The sequence below is a fragment of the Lontra canadensis genome, unplaced genomic scaffold (assembly GCF_010015895.1).
Source record: "Lontra canadensis isolate GAN:19392208 unplaced genomic scaffold, GSC_riverotter_1.0 scaffold6, whole genome shotgun sequence".
Classification (NCBI taxonomy): Eukaryota; Metazoa; Chordata; class Mammalia; order Carnivora; family Mustelidae; genus Lontra; species Lontra canadensis.
In genome coordinates this window covers 6,639,069-6,663,045 of record NW_022631000.1, presented here as the reverse complement: position 1 = coordinate 6,663,045, position 23,977 = coordinate 6,639,069, and the positions used below count along the sequence as shown (strand labels likewise).

Below are 23,977 nucleotides of genomic sequence, written 5' to 3'. Positions count from 1 at the left end.
TGAGATGCCTCGCTCCCCTCCTGGCATCCATGAATTCACTGGATACTACCAATCAAAGAGCGAGGGCCATACCCCTTCTAATCCAAGGAGAAAGCATGGTAACTATTAGGCTCCTAGGAGTGCCAGGGTGGCTCAGTTGGTTTAGCATCTGCCTTCTATTCAGGTTATGATCCCAGAGTCCTGGGATCGAGTCTCCTATAAATCTTACATCTCAGGCTCCCTGCTCAGTGGGGGGTCTGCTTCCCCCTTCAATCCTCCCCCCTCTCCTAGGCGCTTTCTCTCTCAGGTAAATAAATAAAATCTTACAAAAAAAAAAAAAAAAACAACAACAACAACCAAAAAAAGCAACTATTGGGCTCCTATTCATTCTTATAAACACCAATAACATTTGCTATCTTTTTCACTTATTCAAATCTTTTATACATGGATTTTAACATTAAAAAAAAAAAGTCACTCTAAACCTTAGTTAACCTTTTGAAACCAAGGCTAACTTCTGTGTAAGTCTCTGGTCAGATTCCTACAAGGTACCTATCACCTTTTATTTATGTGATTTAAGCCCCATTAAATAAAAACCAACGTAGTGCCTTCTTTTTAAAATTAAGTCAAGCTTTCCAGGAGTTGGAAGAGAACATTTTACACAAATAAACACGTTTACCTGTTTTTAATCAAAAGAGTTAACTGTAAAATGTTTTAGTTATTTTTTATTGTGCTTTACATAAAAAAACTTCATAAAAATGCTGTTGATATTACTAAAAAAAATTACAAAATGAAAATGCCCCTTTTATTAGATAAATTGTATAAACCGTTTTATTTCATATAAAGGTTTGCTTGTTTTGTTTTTACTTGGCTGCAGGCAGCTCATCAACAGTCATCCTTGACTTACAATATGAAGCTTGTATGGGGCCAAGGTGTTGTCACTGGGACCTGCTGACCATCTCTTGACCTCCTTTCGTACATGTGGGGAGTCTAATTCCACTCTCCATAATGTTGACATCTCTTGATAATAAATACTTCTAAGAAAAAAAGATAGTAACTTCTTTTCCTCTTCCAGCCTTTCTTAGCAATAACGTGACAAACTTCTAGTCTGTTGCCAGATCCTATATGAGATCCATTGAGACAATTGCTTTTTTTTTTTTTTAATGATTTTATTTATTTGTTTGTCAGAGAGAGCGAGAGAGAGCACACAAGCAGGCAGAGTGGCAGGCAGAGGCAGAGAGAGAAGCAGGCTCCCTGCTGAGCAAGGAGCCCCATGCAGGGCTCCATCCCAGGACCCTGCAATCATGACCTGAGCTGAAGGCAGCAGCCTCACCGACTGAGCCACCGAGGCGTTAAAAGACAACTGCTTTTACTCAATTCTATTTATATTTTATTAAAGCATAATTAACATACAGTGTTACACTGTTTCAGGTGTACAACACATTGATTCAGTAATTCTATATGCCATTCAGTGTTGCCCAAAATAAATGTAGTCACCTCTCTCACCATACAGTGTTGTAGTCTTATTGACTCTATTCCCTATGCTGTACTTTGAGTCTCTGTGATTTATTTTATACGTGGAAGTTTGTACTCTCTTAATCTCCTTGAACCACATCTGTTAGATCTCCTCCTTTTCAAAGAACTATTTTAATTCTTCTTACATACTAATAGAACATGAAGGTTTCTTTTGACCCATAAATAAATATTTAAGTATCATTTTGCAAATGATTTAATACGTTATGCATCTAAAGTAGAAGATTTGTGGCCTTTCTTCACTCTTATTTCAGTGAACTTCATTAAAGAACACTCTATAAATGATAAATGAACGTTTGACTCACTAGTTGTAGAGCCATAAAGGGGAAGTAGAGGGGATTCACTGTGTTAAAGGCAACTGCATGAGTTTTGTACAGCTGTTGCTTTCCCTGTTGTTCATTCGGGAAGATTTTAGTCTAGTATAATGGTAAACCTCTACGGGGCATGTTTGAGATTTTGATTTCCTTAATGAAATAATTGTCCCTACTTGAAGACAAAAGATAGAGGTCTTAAAAAAAAAAAAAAAAAAAAAAGATTGCTTTTCTCTCGGTGTTGTGTTAAACCCCTGATCAAACCTCCCTCTTTATTCCCAGCATTTAGTGCCCTTGCACACTTGAGTCAGGTTCACCTTTCCAGCCTTCTAAGCCCACTGACTTCTGTGTAGCAACAGTTTTCAAACTGCAGGGTCCTGTGTTTCTGCGAAGGAGCCTCAGGACTCCTGCAGGATGATGGGGGCAAACAAAGCAGGAGCACGGCTCTGATGCTTCTTTTATCTGTTTTCCATTTTCAGCCTGCAGGTGAGATTTCTTTCAGCAAATAGTCATGCCCACTGCTGTGCCTGAGCATCTATTCCGGATGGGCTAGTCCTATCTTAACAAAACCTGAAGAATCTTCAAAAAAAGGCTTTATACTTTGCTAGCGTATCTGTGCTTTTGTTCAGATTACAAAAAGGCACTTCTTTTGTGCCAGTGGGTTGAAAGCGGCCCCCATCCTTCCCCCTTGTGCCAGGGCCAGTGCTCCAGGAACAAAGCCAAGGCTGTATTACAGTCTGCTCATTCCCATAACTATATGTCTTTGTGCAGTGCACAAAATACACAACATATCCAGCAGCCCTCATTGCTTCCACTATTTTTCTAACCTGGAATCTCTTTTGAATTCCTTATCTGATCTTCAAGTCACAATTCAATTCGAAAAGCTAAAACATTTGACTTGATTACAGTTAAATGAATATTTTCCAGTTCCATCCAGAAATGCAAGGTCATAAGTAAAATAGGATATTTAGGTCATTAGCAAGAGTTACTGAAGAGGATTTAGGTGGTTAACTCTGACCTTTATGAACCACCATCACCATGTGGCTACCAAGGGAGCTCCTGCCATTTGAAGGTTGCACTCAGAGTTCAGACCCGAGGAGGAATGAGGTGAGGTCCTGTGCTCTGCTGGCATGGAGACCACTGTGGGGAGATGTTGAAGGACTGACGGGCTAGAGCAGTGGTGGGTTCTCAGATTGTAGTCTGCAAACCAGCCCCATCAGTGTCACTGGGGGATTTACCTAAGATTACAATTCCTAAGCTCCACAGAGCACTTACTGAATCAGAAATTCTGGGAGTAGGGCCCAGCAATCTTCACACAAGCCTTCTGGGGGACTGTGAGGCATGCTCGATTTTGAGAAATACTGAGTTGGGGTATTCATGGTGGAGGGCAGCCGGGGTGGTAAAGGGAATTTATACCTGACTGCAGGAACCAGACTGGATTAAAAGAACTGCAGTGCTTAATGAGCAAGACGACCTTGGAGATATATATATGGGGGTTGTGTCTAGTTACTGTATTTGTGAAGGAAGGGCTGGATTTCCTCAGTGTTTCCTCTGAAGGGCAGACCAGTGAGAAGGATGATTAAGAATAAAAATGTCATTGTAATTTCCTAAAGTAAGAATTCTTAAACATTTTTTTAAAGAATTATTGTGTCAGAGGAGCAGTGAGTTCTCTAACACTGAAGGATTTAATCAGTGGGCGGATCACTACCTAGTAGGGATTTTATGAATGCAAGTTAAAGAGTGAGGGCCACAGAGAGGAAGGAATTTTGTTTCACCTAAATACTCTTCAGACCCCTCTAACAATTACAGTCTGCTTTAATTTTTTTTTTTTTTTTAATTTGGAGGATAACAGATAAATCTTCCAGATGGTTTTTGGACAGCCCTGCAGGAAAGATGCCGCTGTTTTAACTGTCCAATTTTATTTGCCTCTTTTTCTACACTTGAGTAAATATTTGGGAAGTGTTTCAGATAATGGGAAGGAAAAAAAAAGGAATTAAGAAAAACATTCCATAGTGCTGCCGCCTATAACCATTTGATAGGTTTCCTTCTTACACAGCATAATTTCAATCAATACGTATTTTCCCACTTCTTTTATAGTGAGCAAACCTTTCCTCCCAGTCTTTCCTTAGATTTTTATAATCTCTAAGTATTAAAATTTCAATTTAGCATTACCATACTGTAAATCACAGGCAATAGTACTTTACTTTTTAGAACAGATTAATCCCATCGTGTTTATTCACTCATTTCTCGAACATTTATTACTATGTAAATGGTGCATTGGCTATGGTATTTTTGATTTGTATGTTTTAATTCTAACTGTGGATATAACATTTTACTTTAATTAGTTTTTGAAGAACTTATTTTTAAAAACTTGATTGCTTTTCAAAGTTTCTTTATCAGGAGACGGTGGTTATTGTACTGTTTGTAGTAATTGGGTTGTGTATCTTTTCCCATTGAAGCATGAATACTTTCGACTTTACAAGTTGCTCTAGAAGCTCAGTATGCCCTATACCTGACCAGTAGCAAACTTAGCATGAAGGAAGACACATATGGTAGTGAGACAGAACTAAACTAAGCATTTTGCTATTTATGGTAATATTTTTAGTGTACTTAGTGACTTTTAAAGTAAAATAGTTTAATGGAGCAATATCCTACAACTATATATTTTGTAGTCTATTTATGACCCTGCAGTATATCTGGAACTTAAATGCACGATTAGTAACAGCATAAGTATATTTGACAAACCTTTACATTTACCCCTAAAGAAATTTTTTTAAAGTGTATTATTGTAATAAGCAATCTTTCCTCAGACCTAATGTTATATCAGTGATGCTTAAAATGCACAATAACGGAGGGTAGGTTTTATTGAATATTCTAATCTAAATCTTTGGAGAAATTTCTAAACTTGGGCAGAAATCACCATACCTAGTTCCAAATACTTTACTCTTCCAAATCAAAAGATTAACATTTGTTGCATGGGATTTGATTTATCTTCTCATTGCTTCCTAAAATGTTTCAGCAAAATTAATGAGGCTGAACCATTGACTCTTCAAATTCCAAAAGTGCAAAATCTAACACTAATTTTAAGCTTGAATTTAATGAAAGCAAGTTAAGTAACCTTACTTAGGTCAAAAAGTCTCCAGCAAACCTAGGGATAGTTATTGTACTCAAAATGGGGAAAGTAATAATCAAAGACTTCAACTCTTGACTTAGGCTATCTAGTTAAAAATTAGCATAAATATGTGTTCATTTTCTTCTTAAATAATCAAATTCTTATGTATTCTTAATGATAAACTTCAAGGGATGTTAAAACAATGAAATAGGGGCACCTGGGTGGCTCAGTGGGTTAAGCCTCTGTCTTCAGCTCAGGTCATGATCTCAGCGTCCTGGGATTGAGCCCCGCATCGGGCTCTCTGCTCAGCAGGGAGCCTGCTTTCCCCTCTCTCTCTGCCTGCCTCTCTGCCTACTTGTGATCTCTCTCTCTCTCTCTCTCTGTCAAATAAATAAATAAATTTTTTTTAAAAAATGAAATATAATGGATCCTTAATATTTACAATCTTAAGCTTATGGTAGCAATTCAGATTTCACTGATTTTGAATTTATGAAAAATATAAATTGGTTTTGGTTTATTTTGATAGTTAAAATCAAATATTTACAATATTTAGGCTACTTGCCAAGCAGTGTGCTCGGTACTCTGTGTCAGGGGATATAATTCAAACATGATGAGTAACATAACACTCCTTCTTATTATACCTCTGGAGATACTGGCAGACATAAACGAAAGTAATATGAGAGAAGAAAACAGAGGAGCAGAGATAGAAGTGATAGCTAAATAAATTACCAGTGAACCAGACATTGCAGAGGTGATGTGTATGTACTCAGAAATGAAACCAGTTCTGTGGATTTAATTCCATAGACTACTAATTTTAAACCAGTTAGATTTATTGTCCTAACAATTTAATATGGTACCACTGACAAAATTTATTTTTCTGCCTTCGGTTCCAGTTAATAAATGTCATTAAAAGTAACAAAATAATTTTTAATTTGTGTATAATTTATAATTTGCACTGTTGCAGAAGCCCCCACTCTGATTACCAAGGTGGTTAAAAGTATCACTTTTTACTGTATATGCAAAGCTTAATGTTACTAATAGCACAATTTTTAACAATTGAGTCTACTCTCCAGTGACCCAGTTAAAAATGACTTTTAGCATAAGAAGCCCAATGTAGTAGTAGTTTAAAAGGCACTTTGTATATACAGGAGATTTCACACACATGGATTCATTTAATCCTCACAAATCCCAAATGTCAGATTCATTTTACAGATTATGCCTAACACTTAGAGATTAACTGATTTGATAATGACTCTTATAGGCAAAATTCAAAACATTTTTTCCCTTTTAAATATGCAAGTTTCCTTAAAAAAAAAAAAAAAAAAGATTATTTGAGAAAGAGCAAGCAGGAGAAAGGGCAGAGGGAGAAGCAGACTCCCCAGTGAGTAGGGAGCCAGACTCAGGGTGTGTCCCAGGACCCTTGTGGCTTCATGCAAGGACCCCAGGATCCTGACCTGGGCTGAATGCAGACACTTATCTGACTGAGCCACCCAGGCGCCCCTACTTTGCAACAGTTTCTATTCATAGTACAGGACAGAATGGAACAGAAAATAAGAATTCAAAGCAGCTTTTATCACCAAGAATTTTATAATTAAGATCTGAAAAATATATAATTAGTACTTCGTATTGTCTAGGAATAAATGGGAAGAGCCTATCTGAGCAAGTAATGAATAAATTAGAAAATAGGATTAGAAGATGGTTAATATCAGTCATGAAATTCTTGTTCTAATTTATTTTCAAAACCTTTACTCTTTCTAGAATGTTTTTCTTCACCCACTTTGTAGAGATAATCATTTTAATTTGAAAATTATCTTTACTTTTAAGATCCCTTTTTTGATCCAGCAAGTGGCCAAGTTCCTTTGCCTCCTGCTAGGAGATTACCAGGTGAAAATGTCAAATCCAACAGAACATCACAGGACTATGATCAGCTTCCTTCCTCTTCAGGTGAGTTGGCTAATAATAGTAATAATGCTTCCTTAATGTTCATATAGTGCTCTTTGCTTTTCAGAGCACCTTTCTATTCATTATATAACTTAATAAGCACTGCCAGCCTAAAAAAAGTATTTTTATCACTTTACAATTTGCTTATAAAGCTTGTGTGATGAGAGGAATGCCTACAAAACTGCCTCATGAAATAGGAAAAAAAAAGATACCTTCATATTTTCTTTGTTCACTCAGTTAAGCACATATTCTGATTCAGAATCTATTCATTCTCTAACTTTTGTTTTGCCTTACCGGATAGGAGAAGTGGGAAAAATCTCTTTGTGCATCAAAATGCTGCATTCTCTTATTTTTTTGACTAAAGGAAGAAATCTCTAGAATTACTATCAGCACCAAACTACTAATTTTCAAAGGGCTGTGCCACAGTGTTCCACTGGCCACTATTAAGCAGAATGGGGGAGGAGGAGGTTCCATTTTCGTAAATACCGGTCCTGCTCCTGGCCATTGATACTGAAATGCTGCTGCTGTGCTTCCTGGGGAGGCCTTCCCCTACACCGTAGCTCAGATGGTTCCCTACACCTTATGCAGTCATTTTCTGTATGGATCTTGTGCTTCTTCTTCAGTGCACCTGTCACTACCCAATGCCATTCATTTGTTTGCTTGATTTGTTATTTGTCTCTCTTCTTTGCTAGAATATTAATGCTTTGAAGATAGGAGTCTTGCTTGCTTCACTGCTTTGTCCCCGTATGTTCACAAGAGTGCCCAGCGCATGATTGTTGCATAGGTGGATAGCTGGGGAGTGGATGGGTAGAAGGAAAGGAGAGTAGCAGATGTATGTGTTACGCCGGACACACAGTTTTCTTTGTTGAAGTACCACTGACACGATGTTACATTAGTCTCAGGTGTACAACATAGTGATTTGATGACTCCATGCCTTATGGTATACTCACCATACCTACCCTCTGTCACCATTCAGTGTCCTTACAATACCACTGACTATATTCCCTGTGTTATACCTGTTATCCTTGTGACTTACTGATTCCATAACTGGAAGCCACACACCTTTACCAGTTTTGCCCATCCTCCTACACCCCTCCCCTCTAGAAACCATCAGTTTGTTCTCTGTGGGCCTGTTTCTGCTTTTAGGGTTTTTGTTCATTTGTTTTTCTTGTAGATTCCTCATATAAGTGAAATCAGATACATCTGTCTTTTTCTGACTTATCTCACTTAGCATAAAGTGTTTAAGTCCATCCATGTTGTCACAAATGGCAAGATAGCATTCTTTTTTATGGCTTTATGGCTGAGAAATATTCTGTATATATACACACAGACACACACACACATACACACACACACATTTACCCATTCATTGATCAGTGGACACTTGTGTTGCTTCCATACCTGGGCTATTATAGATAATGCTGCTGCAAAAAACATAGGGGTGCATTTTCAATTTAGTGCTTTTGTTTTCTTTGGGCAAATAACAGTAGTGGAATTACTGGATCATATGGTACTTCTGTTTTTAACCTCCAGACTGTTTTCCCCAATGGCTGTACCAGTTTACATTCCCACCAACAGTGCTGGAGGGCTTCTTTTTGCACATCCTCACCAACACTTGTTCTTTCTCTTTTTGATTCTAGCCATTCTGACTGGTGCAAGGTGATCTCATTGTGGTTTTGACTTGTATTTCCCTGGCAGTTAGTGACGTTGAGCATTTTTTCATGTGTCCGTTGCCCATCTCTATGTCTTCTTTGAAAAAATGCACTCAGGTCCTCTGCCTCTTGTTATCTGGGGGGAGGGGCGTTGAGTTGTAGAAGTTCTTATATATTTGGAACATTAACCTCTAATAAAATAGATCATTTGTAAATAGCTTCTCCCATTCAGTATGTTAACTTTTGGGGGGTTTTTTGATGGTTTCTTTCATGGTACAAAAGCTTTTTATTTCAGTGTAATCCCAATCATTTAGTTGAGGAGACCTAGCTAGAAAAATGTTGCTAGGCTGATGTCAGAGAAATTACTGCCTAAGTTTTCTAGGAGTTTTATGGTTTCAGGTCTCACAGTTAGGTCTTTAATCCATTTTGAGTTTCTTTTTTGTGTATCATGTAAGAAAATGGTTCAGTTTCATTCTTTTGCAGCTGTCCAGTTTTCCCAACACCATTTGTTAAAGAGACTGTCTTTTTCACATTGTATATTCTTGCCTTTGTTGCAGATTGACCATATAACCACGGCTTTACTTCTGGGCTCTCAATTCTGTTCCATTGACCTTTGGGTCTAATTTTGTGCCACTACCATAGTGTTTTGATTACTGCAGCTTTGTAGTATATCTTTAATCTAGGATTGCGATACCCCCAGTTACATTTTTCTTTTTCAGGATCACTTTGGCTATTTGTGGTCTTTTGTGGTTCCATACACATTTTAGTACTATCTCTTCTAGTTCCGTGAAAAATGCTTTGTGTATTTTGATAGAGATTGCATTGAATCTGTAGATTGCTTTCAGTAGTATGAGATTTTAATTCTACCAATCCATGAGCATGAAATATTTTTCAATTTCTTGTATCATCTTCAGTTTCTTTCACCAGTGTCTTGTGGTTTTCAAAGTACAGATTTTTCACTTCTTTCTTGGTTAAGTTTATTCCTAGATATTTTGTTCTTTTTGGTGCAGTTGTAAATGAGATTTTCTTAATTTCTCTCTCTGCTACTTCATTATTAGTATATAGAAATGCAACTGATTCTGTGGATTAATTTTGTATTCTGCAATTCTACTGAATTCACTTATTCTAGCTGTTTTTTGGTAGAATCTTTAGGGTTTTCTGTACATGGTATCATGTCATCTGTAAATAGTGACAGTTTTTCTCTGATTGCTGTGGCTAAGACTATGTTGAATAAAAGTGGCAAGAGTGGACATCCTTGTGTTCCTCTTGGTATTAGGGGAAAAGCTCAGTTTTTCACTGTTGTGTATGATGTTAGCTGTGTATTCTTCACATATGGCCTTTATTATGTTGAGATATGTTCCCTTTAACCCCATTTTGTTGGGAGTTTTTATCCTGAGCAGATGCTGAATCTTGTACAAGGCTTTTTTCTATATCTATTAAGATTTTTATCCTGTTCTGTTGTGGTATATCATGCTGATTGATTTGTAAATATGGAAGCATCCCTGCATCTCTAGGATAAATTCCATTTGATCATGGTGAGTTATCCTTTTAATGTATTTTTGAATGTAGTTTACTAATATTTTGAAGACTCTGGCATCTATGTTTATCAAGGATAATGACCTGTAATTTTCTTTTCTTATGGTGTCTTTGTCTTGGTGGTTTTGCAATCAGGGTAATGATGGTCTTGCAGAATGTATTTGGAAGCTTCAATTTTTTTTTTTTTTAATAGTTTGAGGAGAACAGGTATTAACTCTTCTTTAAATATTTGGTAGAACTCCTGTGAATCCATCTGTTCCTGGATTTTTGTTGGCAGGTTTTTGATTATCAGTTCAATTTCATTACTAGTAATTGATCTATTCAGATTTTCTATTTCATTCTAATTTAGTTTCAGAAGATCTGGTGTTTCTAGAAATTTATCCATTTCTTCTAGTTTGTCCACTGTGTGACGATATAAATTTTTGGCATGTAATTTTTGGCACATAATTTTTTTGTAATAGTTTCTTATACTCATACTTTGTACTCTGTGACTTCAATTGTTACTTTTGTTTTGTTTCTGATTTTATTGTGTTTTTATTTCTTGATGATCCAGCTAAAGGTTTATCAATTTTGTCTGTTTTTTTTTTTTCAAAGAACCAGCTCTTGGTTTCATTAATCTTTTACAGTGTTTTTTTTAGTCTCTAATTCATTTATTTCTGCTCTGGTTGTTTTTGTCTCCTACTTGTACTAACTTGGTTTCTGTTTCTCTTCTTTTTCCAAAAATTTTACGTTCAAGTTTAGGTTGTTTATTGAGATTTCTGTTGTTTCTTGAGATAGGTCCGTATCACCATAAATTTCACTTTAGAACTGCTTCTCTATATCCCAAAGATGTTAGAATGTTATGTTTTCATTTTCATGTTTCCATGTATTATTTTATTTCACCATTGACTTGTTGACCCATTGGTTGTTTGATAGCATGTTGTTTAGCCTCCATGTGTTTGTACATTTTCCAGTTTTTCTCTTCTTATGATTGATTTCTAGTTTCATAGCATGTGGTTTAAAAAGATGTAGGATATGATTTCATTCTTATTAAATCTGAGATTTGTTTCGTGGCCAAACATGTGATCTGTTCTAGAGAATGTTCCATTTGCACTTAAAATGAATATGTCTTATTGTTTTTGCATGGAATGTTCTGTATATATCTGAAGTCCATCCGGTTTGAGGTGTTGTTCAAAGACATTATTTCCTTACTAATTTTCTGCTTGGTTAATCTATTCATTGATGTAAATGGAGTGTCAGTGTCTCCTACTATTACTGTAGCACCATCAGTCGTACTCCCTTCATGTCTGTCTCTCTTTGTCATATGTACTTAGGTGTTTCAGTGTTGCTGGTATAGATACTTAAAACCATTAAATCCTCCTATTGGACTGACCCCTTTATCATTATGTAGTGCCCTTCTTTATCTTACGTTACAGTCATTGTTTTAAAGTCTATTTTGTCTGGTAAGTTACTACCCTAGCTTTTTTTTTTTTTTTTTTAATCTCCATTCTTATGGAATATTTTTTCCCATCCTTTCACTTTCGGGCCATATGTGTCTTTAGATCTGAAGCAGATCTCATGTAGTTACCATATAGATAAGTCTTGTTTTTTATCCATTTAGATGTCCCATTTCTTTTGATTGGAGTATTTAGATCATTTACTTTAATTATTGATAGGTATGTGCATTTTGCCATTTTGTTAATTGGTTTTATGTTCTTCTTTCCTTTCTCTCATTACTTGTGATTGAAGACTTTCTATAGTATTATGCTTAGCTTTCTTTCCCTTTATTTTTTGTGTATCTATTACAGGTTTTGGGTTTATAGTAACATCCTAAGTATATACCAGTCTATAGTAAGTTGATGGTCATTTATGTTTGAACCTATGCTAAAAAAGCATTCTTACTCCCCCCTCCTCTAAATTTTATGTATATGTTTTATTCATAATTTTATTCTAATTCTGACCTTTTATTAAAGGAGTTCCTTTTATATTCCTTGTAATGCTGGTTTAGTGCTGATTAATTTCTTTAACTTTTGTTTGTCTGGGAAATTCTATCTTTAATTCTGAATGACAGCCTTTCTGGGTAGAGTATTATTGGTTGTAGGTCTTTTGCCTTTCAGTACCTTGGATATATCATGCCACTCCTATCTGGCCTGCAAAGTTTCTGCTGAGAGATAAGCCTTGTGGGGTTTCCCTGGTATATCACTTTTTGCTTCTGTCTTGATGCTTTTAAAATTCTCTTTATCTTTAACCTTTGACATTTTAACTATTACATGTCATAGTGTGGACGTCCATGGGTTCAACTTGTTCAGAACTCCTTGTGCTTCCTGAATCTGGAGGTTAGGGACGTTTTCAGCTATTTCCTAAAATACGTTTTTCTGTCTCTCTTCTCCCTGTGGAACCCCTATAATGTAAATATTTGTTTGCTTGATGTTGTTCAAGAGATCCTTTAACCTGTCCTCATTTTTAAATTCTTTCTCCTTTTTGCTGTTCACCTTGGGTGCTTTCCATTACCCTGTCTTCCAGACCCATTTTTCTACATCTGCTAAACTACTATGAATCTCCTCTAGTGTATTTTTCATTTCAATTATTGTATTATTCAGCTCTGGTTGGTTCTTTTTTATATTTTTCATCTCTTCGTTGAAGTTCTAAGTTCTTCCACTCTTCTCTGCAGCCCAATGATCATTTTTATGATGACCTTAAACTCTAAAGCAATATAGCTGATAATCTACTTTTCATTTCGTTCTTTTCCTCAGGTTTGGTCTTGTTCCGTCACTTGGAGCGTGTTCCTCTGTCTTGTCATTTTGGTTGATTTTTATGCCCATGAATTAGGTAGAACCACAACTTCTCCTAAACTTGAATGAACACTCTTATGTATAGTCCTCCCTTGTATAGACTGTGTACCTGTGGATTTGGCTAGCTGCAGGCTGAAGTGTGCATGGGCTGGGTGATCCTAGGGCTCTTCAAGCAGAGAATGCTCTGGCAGGACAGCTGAAGTGGGTGCAAGCCAGGGTGTCACAGGGTACTCAGTGCAGATGTGCCCTGAAGGGCTGGCTGGAGCTGAAGCCAACACAGGCTGCAGAGGCCCAAGATACCCTCTCAGCAGGTGCCCTAGCAGGGCATCTGGAACTAAGATGGGCATGGGCTGGGGATTCCTAAGGTGCTCCATATTGGGGGGTGCCCTAGCAAACTGTCTGAAGCTGAAGTGGTACGGGAAGTGTTCCTGGGTTCTCTGCACCTGTGTCCCCTCAGTGCAACAGTTGGAGCTGCAGCAAGTGCCAACCAGGGTGCGCCACTCTGGGGCTGCCTCAGTGGGACAGTGAGGGCAGGTGTGGGCTAGGGTCCCTGGGCTCAATGAGGTACAGTCAAGGTGCCTGGACCCCACTCCCATCCGCTCAGTCAAGGTGGAGGGGGGATGGAAATTGTTTAGTCACCAGCCTCTCCAACCTGGAGAGAGTTTTAGCAGCTCTCCCATTGTTTGGCAGGGCTCTAGGTCTAGTCCCTTTATATTCTAGTTGCTTTCTTAAAAGAGGCTTAAGCCACAGCTTTGTTTCTGTGCCCTAGGGCAGACAGATCTGCTCATGGTCCCTCAAAACCATCCCTCCACACAGCAGCTGGCAGCATCGGGGTGGTGGTTCCCTTCATGACTGTGTCTCCGTCTCTCTTGCTCTTCTGTCTGTGATCTGTTTTGTTGGACAGAAGCTGGTCAGTCAGCCCACAGTTCTTCAGGAGGAATTGCTTTATAAGTAGGTTCAGAATTGGTGTGTGCATGGAGGAGGTGAGTTCAGTGTCTTCCTATATTGTCATTTTGGACCAGAACTGAACACATCTATTTTTCGAGCAATATTTTTGCCTCATAATTATAAACATCAGAGGTTTTTCCTATGTAGATTCTTGTCCTCTTTCAAAAAGATGTGTTGTTAATGACAGCCATCCATTCTGTAATGTCTGAATCAAAGTAATTCATGAGTTGCTTTGGGAATTATGAACACAGTAGTTCTTATGTACTTGATGACATGTAAGCCCCTCTGTGGTTTTACATGTTCTAACATTTAAAGAGATCTCAGAAAAGTATAGAAAATTCTATTAACCTGTTCAAATTTTGGTCCATGCTGTCTTGCCTATTTACGTTTAGTCCTTCCAGGATGTCAGATATATCCCTGGGTAACTATTGAAACATTGTAGTTCCAGTTGAAAGGGTAGAATTCCAGATAGATGAAAAAATGTGGAACTCAAGAAGGAGTGACATTATCTGACAGCCTCTGCCTAAGAGAAGGAAGCAAATCCCTTTAAGGAAGTAACATTAAACTATAACTTCAAGGAAAGTACCATGACTGACTTAAAATAATCTATTCACTGCCACCAACTCTAGATTAAAAGAAACATACATTCAGGTTTCTTGAAGAGTTGTGGCCAAAAGGCTGTATTTACACAGCTTCTTTACAGTTTTGCTCCATAATATGTAGGTGTTGTAGAGCCCAGAGGAACATCATTCACATATGATTTCAAATGGTAGGAATTCTGATTAGCATTACACTAGAAATTTCAAGGAAGAACTTTCGAGTCCCAACCTTGTTGAAATATCCCCAAATAGGCATTTGCCAGAAGCCTGAACTGGCTTTTACTTGAGTGATAAAATCGTCTTGATTATTACTCTGAGGGCCTCAGCTAGCCGTAACATCAAATATTTCAACCTACTCCCTGAACTCTCTTTACAAACACAGTGGAACACAGAAAATAAGATACTTTTTTCCATCAAGATACTTGCTGACGTGCTGCTTACAGGACGAAGAGGCTGCCCACTGGTCTGTTTCACACCAGCTGAGGGGCTGGGCTTGTCCTTCAGATTAAGTCTATTAAAAACTGGAGACGGGGTGCCATGTGCTTTTAGGATTCTAAAAGTTCTTATTTTGCATGACGTGTTCTTATTAAAGTCTTTTTAAGATGACCTTTAAGGATTCTGGTATAAGTGCTTTATATTACAAATTCAATTTCTCTTGTCTTTTATGATGTTCTAAATGAATTATAGTGATTTATATAGGTTTTCTGTGAAAAAGAATATTTTAAAAAATTAAAAAATATTTTTTCATTGTCTTAAAAATATTTCCTTATCTTACCTAAGAAGAATGTATGCATGTATGTCTAGATATACCAACAACCTTCCAAATATTTTATTCCTCCCCCAAAAGTATAATACTCTTAGATGTAACAATTGATATTTAATGATATGAATGTCACAGCAGTTAATCAGAAATAAGTGGGTTTTTTTAAAAAGTGGATTTTACTAGACTCTGTTAAATTCACATATACCTGTATTGGGGGGCAAACTTTTTTTTGCTAATAATCTCATTTCTTCATATGGGGATATTAGTCACATGGGGTTCATGTCTACACCAGCTACATGTGAGTTTCTGTAAATTTTCTGGTTTGCTTTTCTCTTGTTTTAAGATATAATGTGCTATGGTGTGTATACCATTCTTTAAAAATCCAGAGAATCCAACTTGTAATAGAATAATAGTCATAATGAAGTGCTTGTGCTCATGCGGATGAAGTGCTACGTTACCTCATGGGAACCTTTTTCATGTTTTGGGTATTTAGAAGGCAGTTCAAGGTAACGCTAAAGAAACACCTAGAATTTTAGCACATGACTTACATTAAATGTGTCTGTAACTGGTAAAATATCTCTATTACCAAATACACTGACAAAATAAAGGAGGTCCCATCACAAAAGGAATTAATTCCAATACAGTGTTTTTTACTAGCTTAAAGGAAAAGTAATGGAATATTGAATGAATTTTATTATAAGACCAAATATTCTATCGAGATCTCTATAGAGATCTTCTATCAATCCATAGATAGATTCTTAAGATCTCAGTTGAAAACATGGCTTCACTTCACTCAAGGGTTGGAATTGTGTATGGTCATTAGTGATAAGATGTTTGAAGATAAATTGTGTTTATAACATTTTGTTTTGTGTCTCCACAAAGGAAAATGCAGTGTTAGAGATTTTAACCACAGTTCAACAACCTGAGATGTCTTACACACAGCTGTAGTTTTCAAACCACACTATCTGGAGTCTTTTTTCTTACAAATTTAATAGTAATATAGTTCTATTATAGCCATTTTCTGGATGTATTACAAAATTTTGTAACTTTAGCCTTAACTATCATAATTATCTACCACTATATATGCAAAGATTTTTTGATTTGTAAGTTAGTAAAAACTATATTAAAACATGACCTTATAAAATCAATGCATCTGTACTAATAGCAATTGAAGTTTTTGGCATAAATGTGTTCTAGAATTGATCCAACTTCCAGTAGAATAACAGAGTCATAATGATGTATTTAAAATTTCTTTTAATGCCTTGATCAGTTAAATTTATATTTTAATTCTGATACTGTTATAGTTGAAAAAATCAATAATCTGAGTCCTGATGTCTATCCTCAAATATTATCCACAAAGTAGTAAGTAACTCAAGAAAGACTTGATGTCAGTCTCAAATATCCATGAACTAGTAACTCTAAATAACTTAGAGATGATGTCTCAGATTGTACATATATTTGTTAGGCAGTTACTATGGGCCAAATGTTAAGCTCAGAATTTTCAATATAGACATATAGATTAGAGATAATTTAATATATATAACTATGTAATTATGTATGTGTATATATATATCATTTATTGGATATATTGAGTAGTTTATATAAATAGACATAATTTTATTCCTCCCTATGAATCTGAAATAATATTAATGTCAGTTTATAGAAAAAGAAAGTAAATTACCCAGGGTCTCAACAGCTAGTCAGTATCCATGTAATAGGATATGTATGAATTCTGTGTTTTATCAGTAAGCTATGTGTCCATTTTTGTTGTTGTTAACAAAGCTTGTTGTTAACCTGCCAGTAGCGAAGCCAAAATTAAGTCTAAAAAAATCACACACATGCATATAACAATGATTGTTAAACTGAGTTTGGAGATGCCTAATGATAAAGTCTGATAGAAGCAAAGGAATAGTAATGATGACAGAGGGATGGAAGAGAGTATTAGAAGTGGTAGTGGAGATTTCAAAACCTGGATTCTAGTCATTTTTCTCAGGATCTTAGGTAGCCACCCCCAATATGCTTTCTATTTTTTTTATATCCACAGAATCATGCTATTTCTCCATATTAGATCTTTGAGCAGCTTAGACCTGTAAAGCTAGCAGAGGGGATCTGAAACTATTTTTTTTTTCTAATTATGAAAGTAGTACCTGCACATTAGAGAATGAAATGCAAAAACAAAGAGAAGTCACTTCTAACCTGTCATCAGTCAGGAACATTGTTGCCATGTTGGCGTACTTCCTTCTAATGTTTGTCTGTGTACATGTTCACAACAGTGATCATACTAAGTAAGTCAATCCTGATCATACTCAGTAAATCAATCCTATCTCAGTTCCATTTAACATAGTGTTATAAGTATCTCACCTCATCATTAAATTTTGAAATAAGTGTCATTTTAAATTATTGTATGATGGTCCATCATTTTTATGAGCTGTCACAGACTAGTATTTTAGAAGTGTAATAGAAACTAACTTTATTTGCAAGAACATTAATGAATCAAGTGCCTCTGCTTTTGTCTGGAAATACAGAAACTTGGTGTTATACCTATTGTTAAATAAGGCTTAATATAAAAAGATAGGAAATGGATTTGTCAATGTGATGACATTTCCTTATTAGACACAGCTTTCAAAATATGGACTTAAAAGACCACCAAAGTTTAGACAATGAAGGGAGTAATAAGGAACTCTTGGAGTGAAATAGTTGGTAGCCTCTGAAGTAGAAGTGCCATCAGCCCTGAGGAATGTGACCGACAGCAGTGTAGCTGGACTTTGCGTTTGCTTTTTTAATCATAATCTGCCTAAGGACCCTTTCAGACTGTTCTTTTTTTCCTAATCACTCCTGCTCTCCTGCAACAATGACAGTTTAATACCACAGATATACTATTTCTGTGCATCCTTTTAGCATCTAAGACCTTTTCTTGTCCCTCAAGGACCAATTTTCGCCCTCCTGGGGACACTGCCCTCATTTAGAATGCATGACCTAGAGTAATAATTTAAGGTATTATTCTAATGATGTGTTCATCGGGATAATTCCCATGCCATCCAGGACTTTTCTCAATGTCGCTTTGCTCTTTTATATGCTCAGAAATGAAAATCGAATCAGGATTTAACCCTAAACCACCGCTTCTCAAATTTTTCAGCCCAAGGAGTTAACTGTGAATCAATATCCTGATTGTCCATTTTTGGTTAAAGCGCAGTGTCATTCCAAGTCTGTTTTACCTTAAAAACTTGTGCAAATTTTATATTTTCCTCTTTGGTAATTCTGTAGTCCTTGAGTAAAATTGGTGCTTCAAGAAGGTGTACTTTTTATATCATATGGCTCTGTGTATTCTTGCACTTACTTTTATATCATTGCCATTGCTCAAAAATAGGATGAGCATGGGCAGCAGCACTGGCATAAACACAGGCATCTTTAAGAAGATATTGAAAGGACATTTATTTGGGTACAAAAATTCCCATAGAGTTGGTAAGATTCATAGTAATTCCAATGTACTCCAAAAGTATAATAACTTTCGGGGAACTATAAGATAGTTTCATCTTCTGTTTCATTGCTCCTTTCTATTACTTACCCATTCTAAAGGGCAAAAGGACCTGGTGTTTCTTTTAGACATTGTGGGGGAAAAAAACCAAACCAAAACAAAACAAAAAAAAGAAAGAAAAAGCTGGAAGGTGCTTTGGGAAGTGATATGTAGAAAGAAGGATTAGTTTTAAGCAGTTTGCTCTAAGGAGGAGCATGAAAATGATCTGTTCTCCAACCCCCCCTTTTTTTAATTAAAAATAGGATCCTTCAAGAGAGAGGAAGAGAATCTTATGCAAGCTCCACACCCAGCATAGAGCCAGATAAGGGGCTCGATCTCACAACCCTGAGATCATGACCTGAGCTGAAATCAAGAGTTGAATGTTGAACCAAACGAGCCACCAAGGCACCCCATCCTCCCTTTTTAAAAATAGTTTCTACTCTTAGTTCAGATTGTAACATATTTCTTTTAAGATGTTGCTTAAAAGCTTTCTATGGAATTAGCACTCACAAGAAATTCCATGTTTTTTTCCTCTTCCACACTTCTGACATTACTGTTTGTAGTAATTGCTGTTCATGGCATTTAAGTATAGCAGTTCTCATAGGTGTGAATTCATTGCCCTTTATTTTTAATGTTCAATACATGTGAAAAGACTATTACATTAATTAATTTGCATAGTACCTCAATGAGAAGGGCTGAATAAAATCTCTAAAAATGAGAAAGGAAAGTAGATTTAGAGAGTGAAAATTGTGCAAATAAATGATTTGACTCAAGGTCACTCAAAATCTTAGTTGCCAAAGTTGATGCACCTAACCAATCCTATCTCTCTGTGATGTTCCTTGTCTACATCCAGAAAAGTCTCAGTTGTAGCTGTCAATTACCTGGTGTGGAGCTACTCTACCCAATTAAAACAACTGAACAAAAAATTAAGATATGCCAAACTGAATAAATATTCATCAGTAAGTAGAAATTTATAGCAAGTGGCCAAAGTTGTAGCAGATTCCATTTTATTCCTATTTGTAGGCTCAAATATGTGATACAATTAAACTCCCAAGCATTTGTAAGATTCTGAAGAGAGGTCAGTACTCTTTTGAGGAAATAAATTTTGAGTTAGGGCAGTGAAGACTAGGATTAAATGAGCTGGGATATGTGACTTGGAGTTCAAGAGAAAATACCTATGAGGAAAATAAATCTTTACTTTAGGAAGGTCTTTTTTTTTTTTTTTTTTTAATGAAAAGTCTTCAAAATCTATCATTATTCTTTACAGAGGTTTTTTGAATCACTTTCCATAGTTAATATTTCAAATATATTTTGTATGCAAAAAACTAATAGTAATAACAGTTCCAGGATCAGAGATACCTTCACTACTCTAGAGTTGATTTAATCATCAGGTCTGTGTATGTGTTTTTCCTTGTTATCTTAGGTTTCCTAAATTATGTTTACTAATTTTTTTCAAGAAAAGAATAATCATCTGCAACTTCCATTGCCAGTATTAATTATAGCAGCCTTATATAACAGATGGGTTTCTTGGGGGTTTTCCTGGTGAAAGGTGCCTTGTTTTAGTGTCATCTACCAGGATCCAAAAATACATATGTTTAGGGTAACAGAAGATAGTAGAGTACGTAGCTCACCTCCTCCCAACGACATACTAGGCCTGCAACTACATATAGAGCAACTCTGAGAATGACCTGAAGATCAGCAAAACAACTCTTCCACATTAAGAAGGGTAGAAGGGGCAGAGATGCAGTGTGTCTGGGAACCAAACCCCTGACACAGCAACCCAAAAGCAGAAGGGATATCATAGGTACAGAGGTCATCTCTGAGGAGTAAGCAGTTCATGCCCCACACTGGGTACCCCCAACACCTTAGGGATCTGTGTCAAGAATACTTGTGAGCATAAGGAATAACATGGAAGACTTTGGGAGAAGGAGAGGAGAAGTGAGTTGGGGGAAATCTGAGGGGGAGACAAACCATGAGAGACTGTGGACTCTGAGAAACAAACAGGGTTGGGGGGGCAGTGAACCTGATGGTGGGTATTAAGGAGGGCACGTATTGCATGGAGCATTGGGTGTGGTGCATAAACAATGAATCTTGGAACACTGAAAAAAATTAATTTAATTAAAAAAAAAAATGAAACCCCAAAATGTCTTTGAAAATCAGTGGAGCTTCACTCCAGGAGAGCCAGAGGGCCATGAGGAAATCTCTTAAAGGGCTTATACATAAACTTACACCAAGAGCCAGAACACAGGCAGCAGTTTGAAAAGCACGAGGGCCATTAGTGAAGATTTATTGATTATTTTAGGGTATGTGCAGGAGGGGCAGACATCTGTAGAAACTTTTCTCCTGGAATGGAAGTGTTGGCAGACACCATTTTCCTTACCCTCCTTCAGCCTAGCTAGCCCAATGCTGGTGGCCACCAGTTTGGATCCTCTCTATCTACTTTCCTAGCACTTCTCACTTCTCTGGCATTCCCTGTGGACCCAGCCTGCCCTGCTCTACAGATGTCCCCCTGAAGTGGTTCCCACACTGCCTAGAGGACATCCCCCCACACACAGCTCACCCATGAAATACCTGTGAAGCACCTGGTTCTGATGACCAGGGGAGATTGTACTTCTGGGCAATCGTCTATAAGAGGCTACTACCTTCAACCCAGGAGATGTAACTGACTTACCTAATACACAGAAATAAACACAGAGAGAAAATTAGGAGACAGAGGAAGAACAAGGTAAAACCTTAGGGTGGGGGGGGAGAGGTGAGGGAAACTAAATGAAACAGATATGCAATCTACCTGATGAAGAATTCAAATAAATGGTCTTAAAGATACTCAGTGGAAATGTCAACAAAGAAGATATAAAACAGAACCAGTCAGAGCTGAGGAATACAGTAACTGAGTTGAAAAATACACTAGAGGAAGTCAACAGTAGCTCGGAGGATGAAGAAGAATGGATCAGTGATCTCAACGACCAAGTAGTGGAAATCACCCAAGCTGAACAGCAAAAAGGAAAAATGAGGACAGGTTAAGGGACTTCTTGGACAACATCAGGCATACTCACATTTTTATTATAAGGGTCTCAGAAGGAGAAGAGAAAGGGACAGAAAACTTATTTGAAGACATAAAAGCAGAAAACTTCTCTAACCTGGTAAAGAAAACCTATTCAGGCCCAGGAAACACAGAGAGCCCCAAACAAGATGAACCTAAAGAGGTTCACCCACAGACATAATTAAAATGCCAAAAATTAAAGATAATGAGAGGAACTTAAAAGCAACAAAAGGAAAGCAACTAGCTATGTACAAGGGAACACGTGTAAAACTTTCAGCTGATTTTTCAGCAGAAACTTTGCAGGCCAGAAGGGCATGAAATGATATATTCAAAGTGCTGAAAGGTTAGAAAACAAACAAACCCTACTACCAAGAATACTGTACCTGGCAGCATTATCATTCGGAATTGAAGGAGAGATAGTGTTTCCCAAACAAACAAAAGTTAAAGGAGTTCACCACTAGACCAGCCTTACAGGAAATGTTAAAGGGGACTTCTGGGGGCTGGGGGGGTGGGGTTATATAGTAAAACTAGATTACTTATAAAACTACTCCAAAGATCAGAAGACAAAAGTAGTAAAATCAACTGTATCTACAATAATTAGTTAATGTATACACATAATGAAAATAAGTGCAACATGACATCAAATACATAAAAGGTGGGGTACAGAATAAAAATGTGCTTTCAAAATGGGTTCAAACTTAAGGGACAAACAAAATAACCTGCTATATAAATAGGGAGTTATATTGGAAACTCATGCTAATCACAAACCAAAAACCTATAATACATACTCAAGAAGTAAAGAGAAGGAAATCCAAGCCTAACATTAAAAAATGTCATCAAATCACAATGTAAGAGAGCAAAAGAAAGGAACAGAGAATTAACAAAATAGCAATAAGTACATACTTAACAATTTCTTTAAATATAAGCTAAATGCTCCAACCAAAAGACATAGGCTGAATGAAAGCATAAAAAGAATCCATCTTTATGCCGCCTACAAGAGGTTTCACACGTTAAAGACACAGGCAAACTGGAAGTAAAGGCATGGGAGAAAGATATTCCATGAAAATGAAAAAAAAAAAAAAACCAGACATCATACACAAAAGATGTAAAAGAGGGCATTACATAAGGATAAAGGGATCAGTTTAATAAAAGGTTATAACAACTGTAAATATTTAAGCACCTAACATAGAAACATTTAAATAAATATTGACAGAGATAAAGGGAGAAATTGACACTAATGAAATCATAGCAGGAAATTTTAATACCCCACTTACATCAATGGGTAGATTATTCATCCAGAAAATCAATAAGGAAACAGTATCTTTGAACAACATACTGTACCAAATTGACTAGGATTTATACATAACATTCCATCCCCAAACAGCAAGGTACATGTTTTTTAAGTGCACGTGGAACTTTCTCCAGGATAGATCACATGTTGGGCCATAAAACAACTTTAAATAAATTTAAGAAGATTGAAATTATATCAGGCATCTTTTCTGACCACAGCAGTATGAATTTAGAAATAAATTACAGGAACTGGCAGAAACAAACACATGGAGGCTAAACAACATTCCGTTAAACAACCAGTGGGTCAATGAAGAAATCAAGGAGGAATAAAAAAAATACCTTGTGACAAATGAAACACAAATTCCCAAAATCTTTGGGAAGCAGAAAAAACAGTTGTAACAGGGAAGATTATAATCTACCCAAAAAAACAACAGAAATCTCAAACTATTTAACGTTACACCTAAGCAACTAGAAAGAAGAATAAAGCTCAAAGTTAGAAGAAGGAAAGAAATAACAAAGGTCAGAGTGGAAATAAAATAGAGACTAAAAAAGAAAAAAATAAAAAAGAACAAAACTAAGAGCTAGTTCTTAGAGAAACAAAACTGATAAACCTTTATCCAGATTAATCAAGAGAAAGAGAGGATTCAAATGAAATCAGAAATGAATGAGGAAAAGTTACAACTGAGAAATACAAAGGATTATGAAAGGCTGCTACAAAAAATTACTTGCCACCAATATACACAACCTAGAAGAAATGATAAATAGCTAAGTCCCTAGAAATACAGCCCTCCAAGACCGAATCAGAAAGAAATAGATAATATGACAAATTACTAGTAATGAAGTTCAACTAGTGACTTAAAAACTCTCAGGGAACACAAGTTCAGGATGAGAAGGATTCATGAGTGAATTCTACCAAACATTTAAAGAGGCATTAATACTCGTCCTTTTCAAAATATTCCCCAAAATTGAAAAGGAAAGAACATTTCCAAAT

The 23,977-nt window shown here is 36.5% G+C and overlaps 1 protein-coding gene across 7 annotated transcripts in view; it reads left to right on the top strand.

Annotated features, from left to right (window-relative positions):
• The window catches only part of CBLB (Cbl proto-oncogene B), a 215,759-nt gene that overhangs the window by 187,199 nt on the left and 4,583 nt on the right, over positions 1-23,977 (top strand). For all 7 annotated transcript variants that reach the window (XM_032852101.1, XM_032852100.1, XM_032852099.1 and 4 more), the window contains one exon: positions 6,757-6,876. In XM_032852101.1, the coding sequence (XP_032707992.1) occupies positions 6,757-6,876 (120 nt within the window). The remainder of the gene's footprint in view (positions 1-6,756; positions 6,877-23,977) is intronic.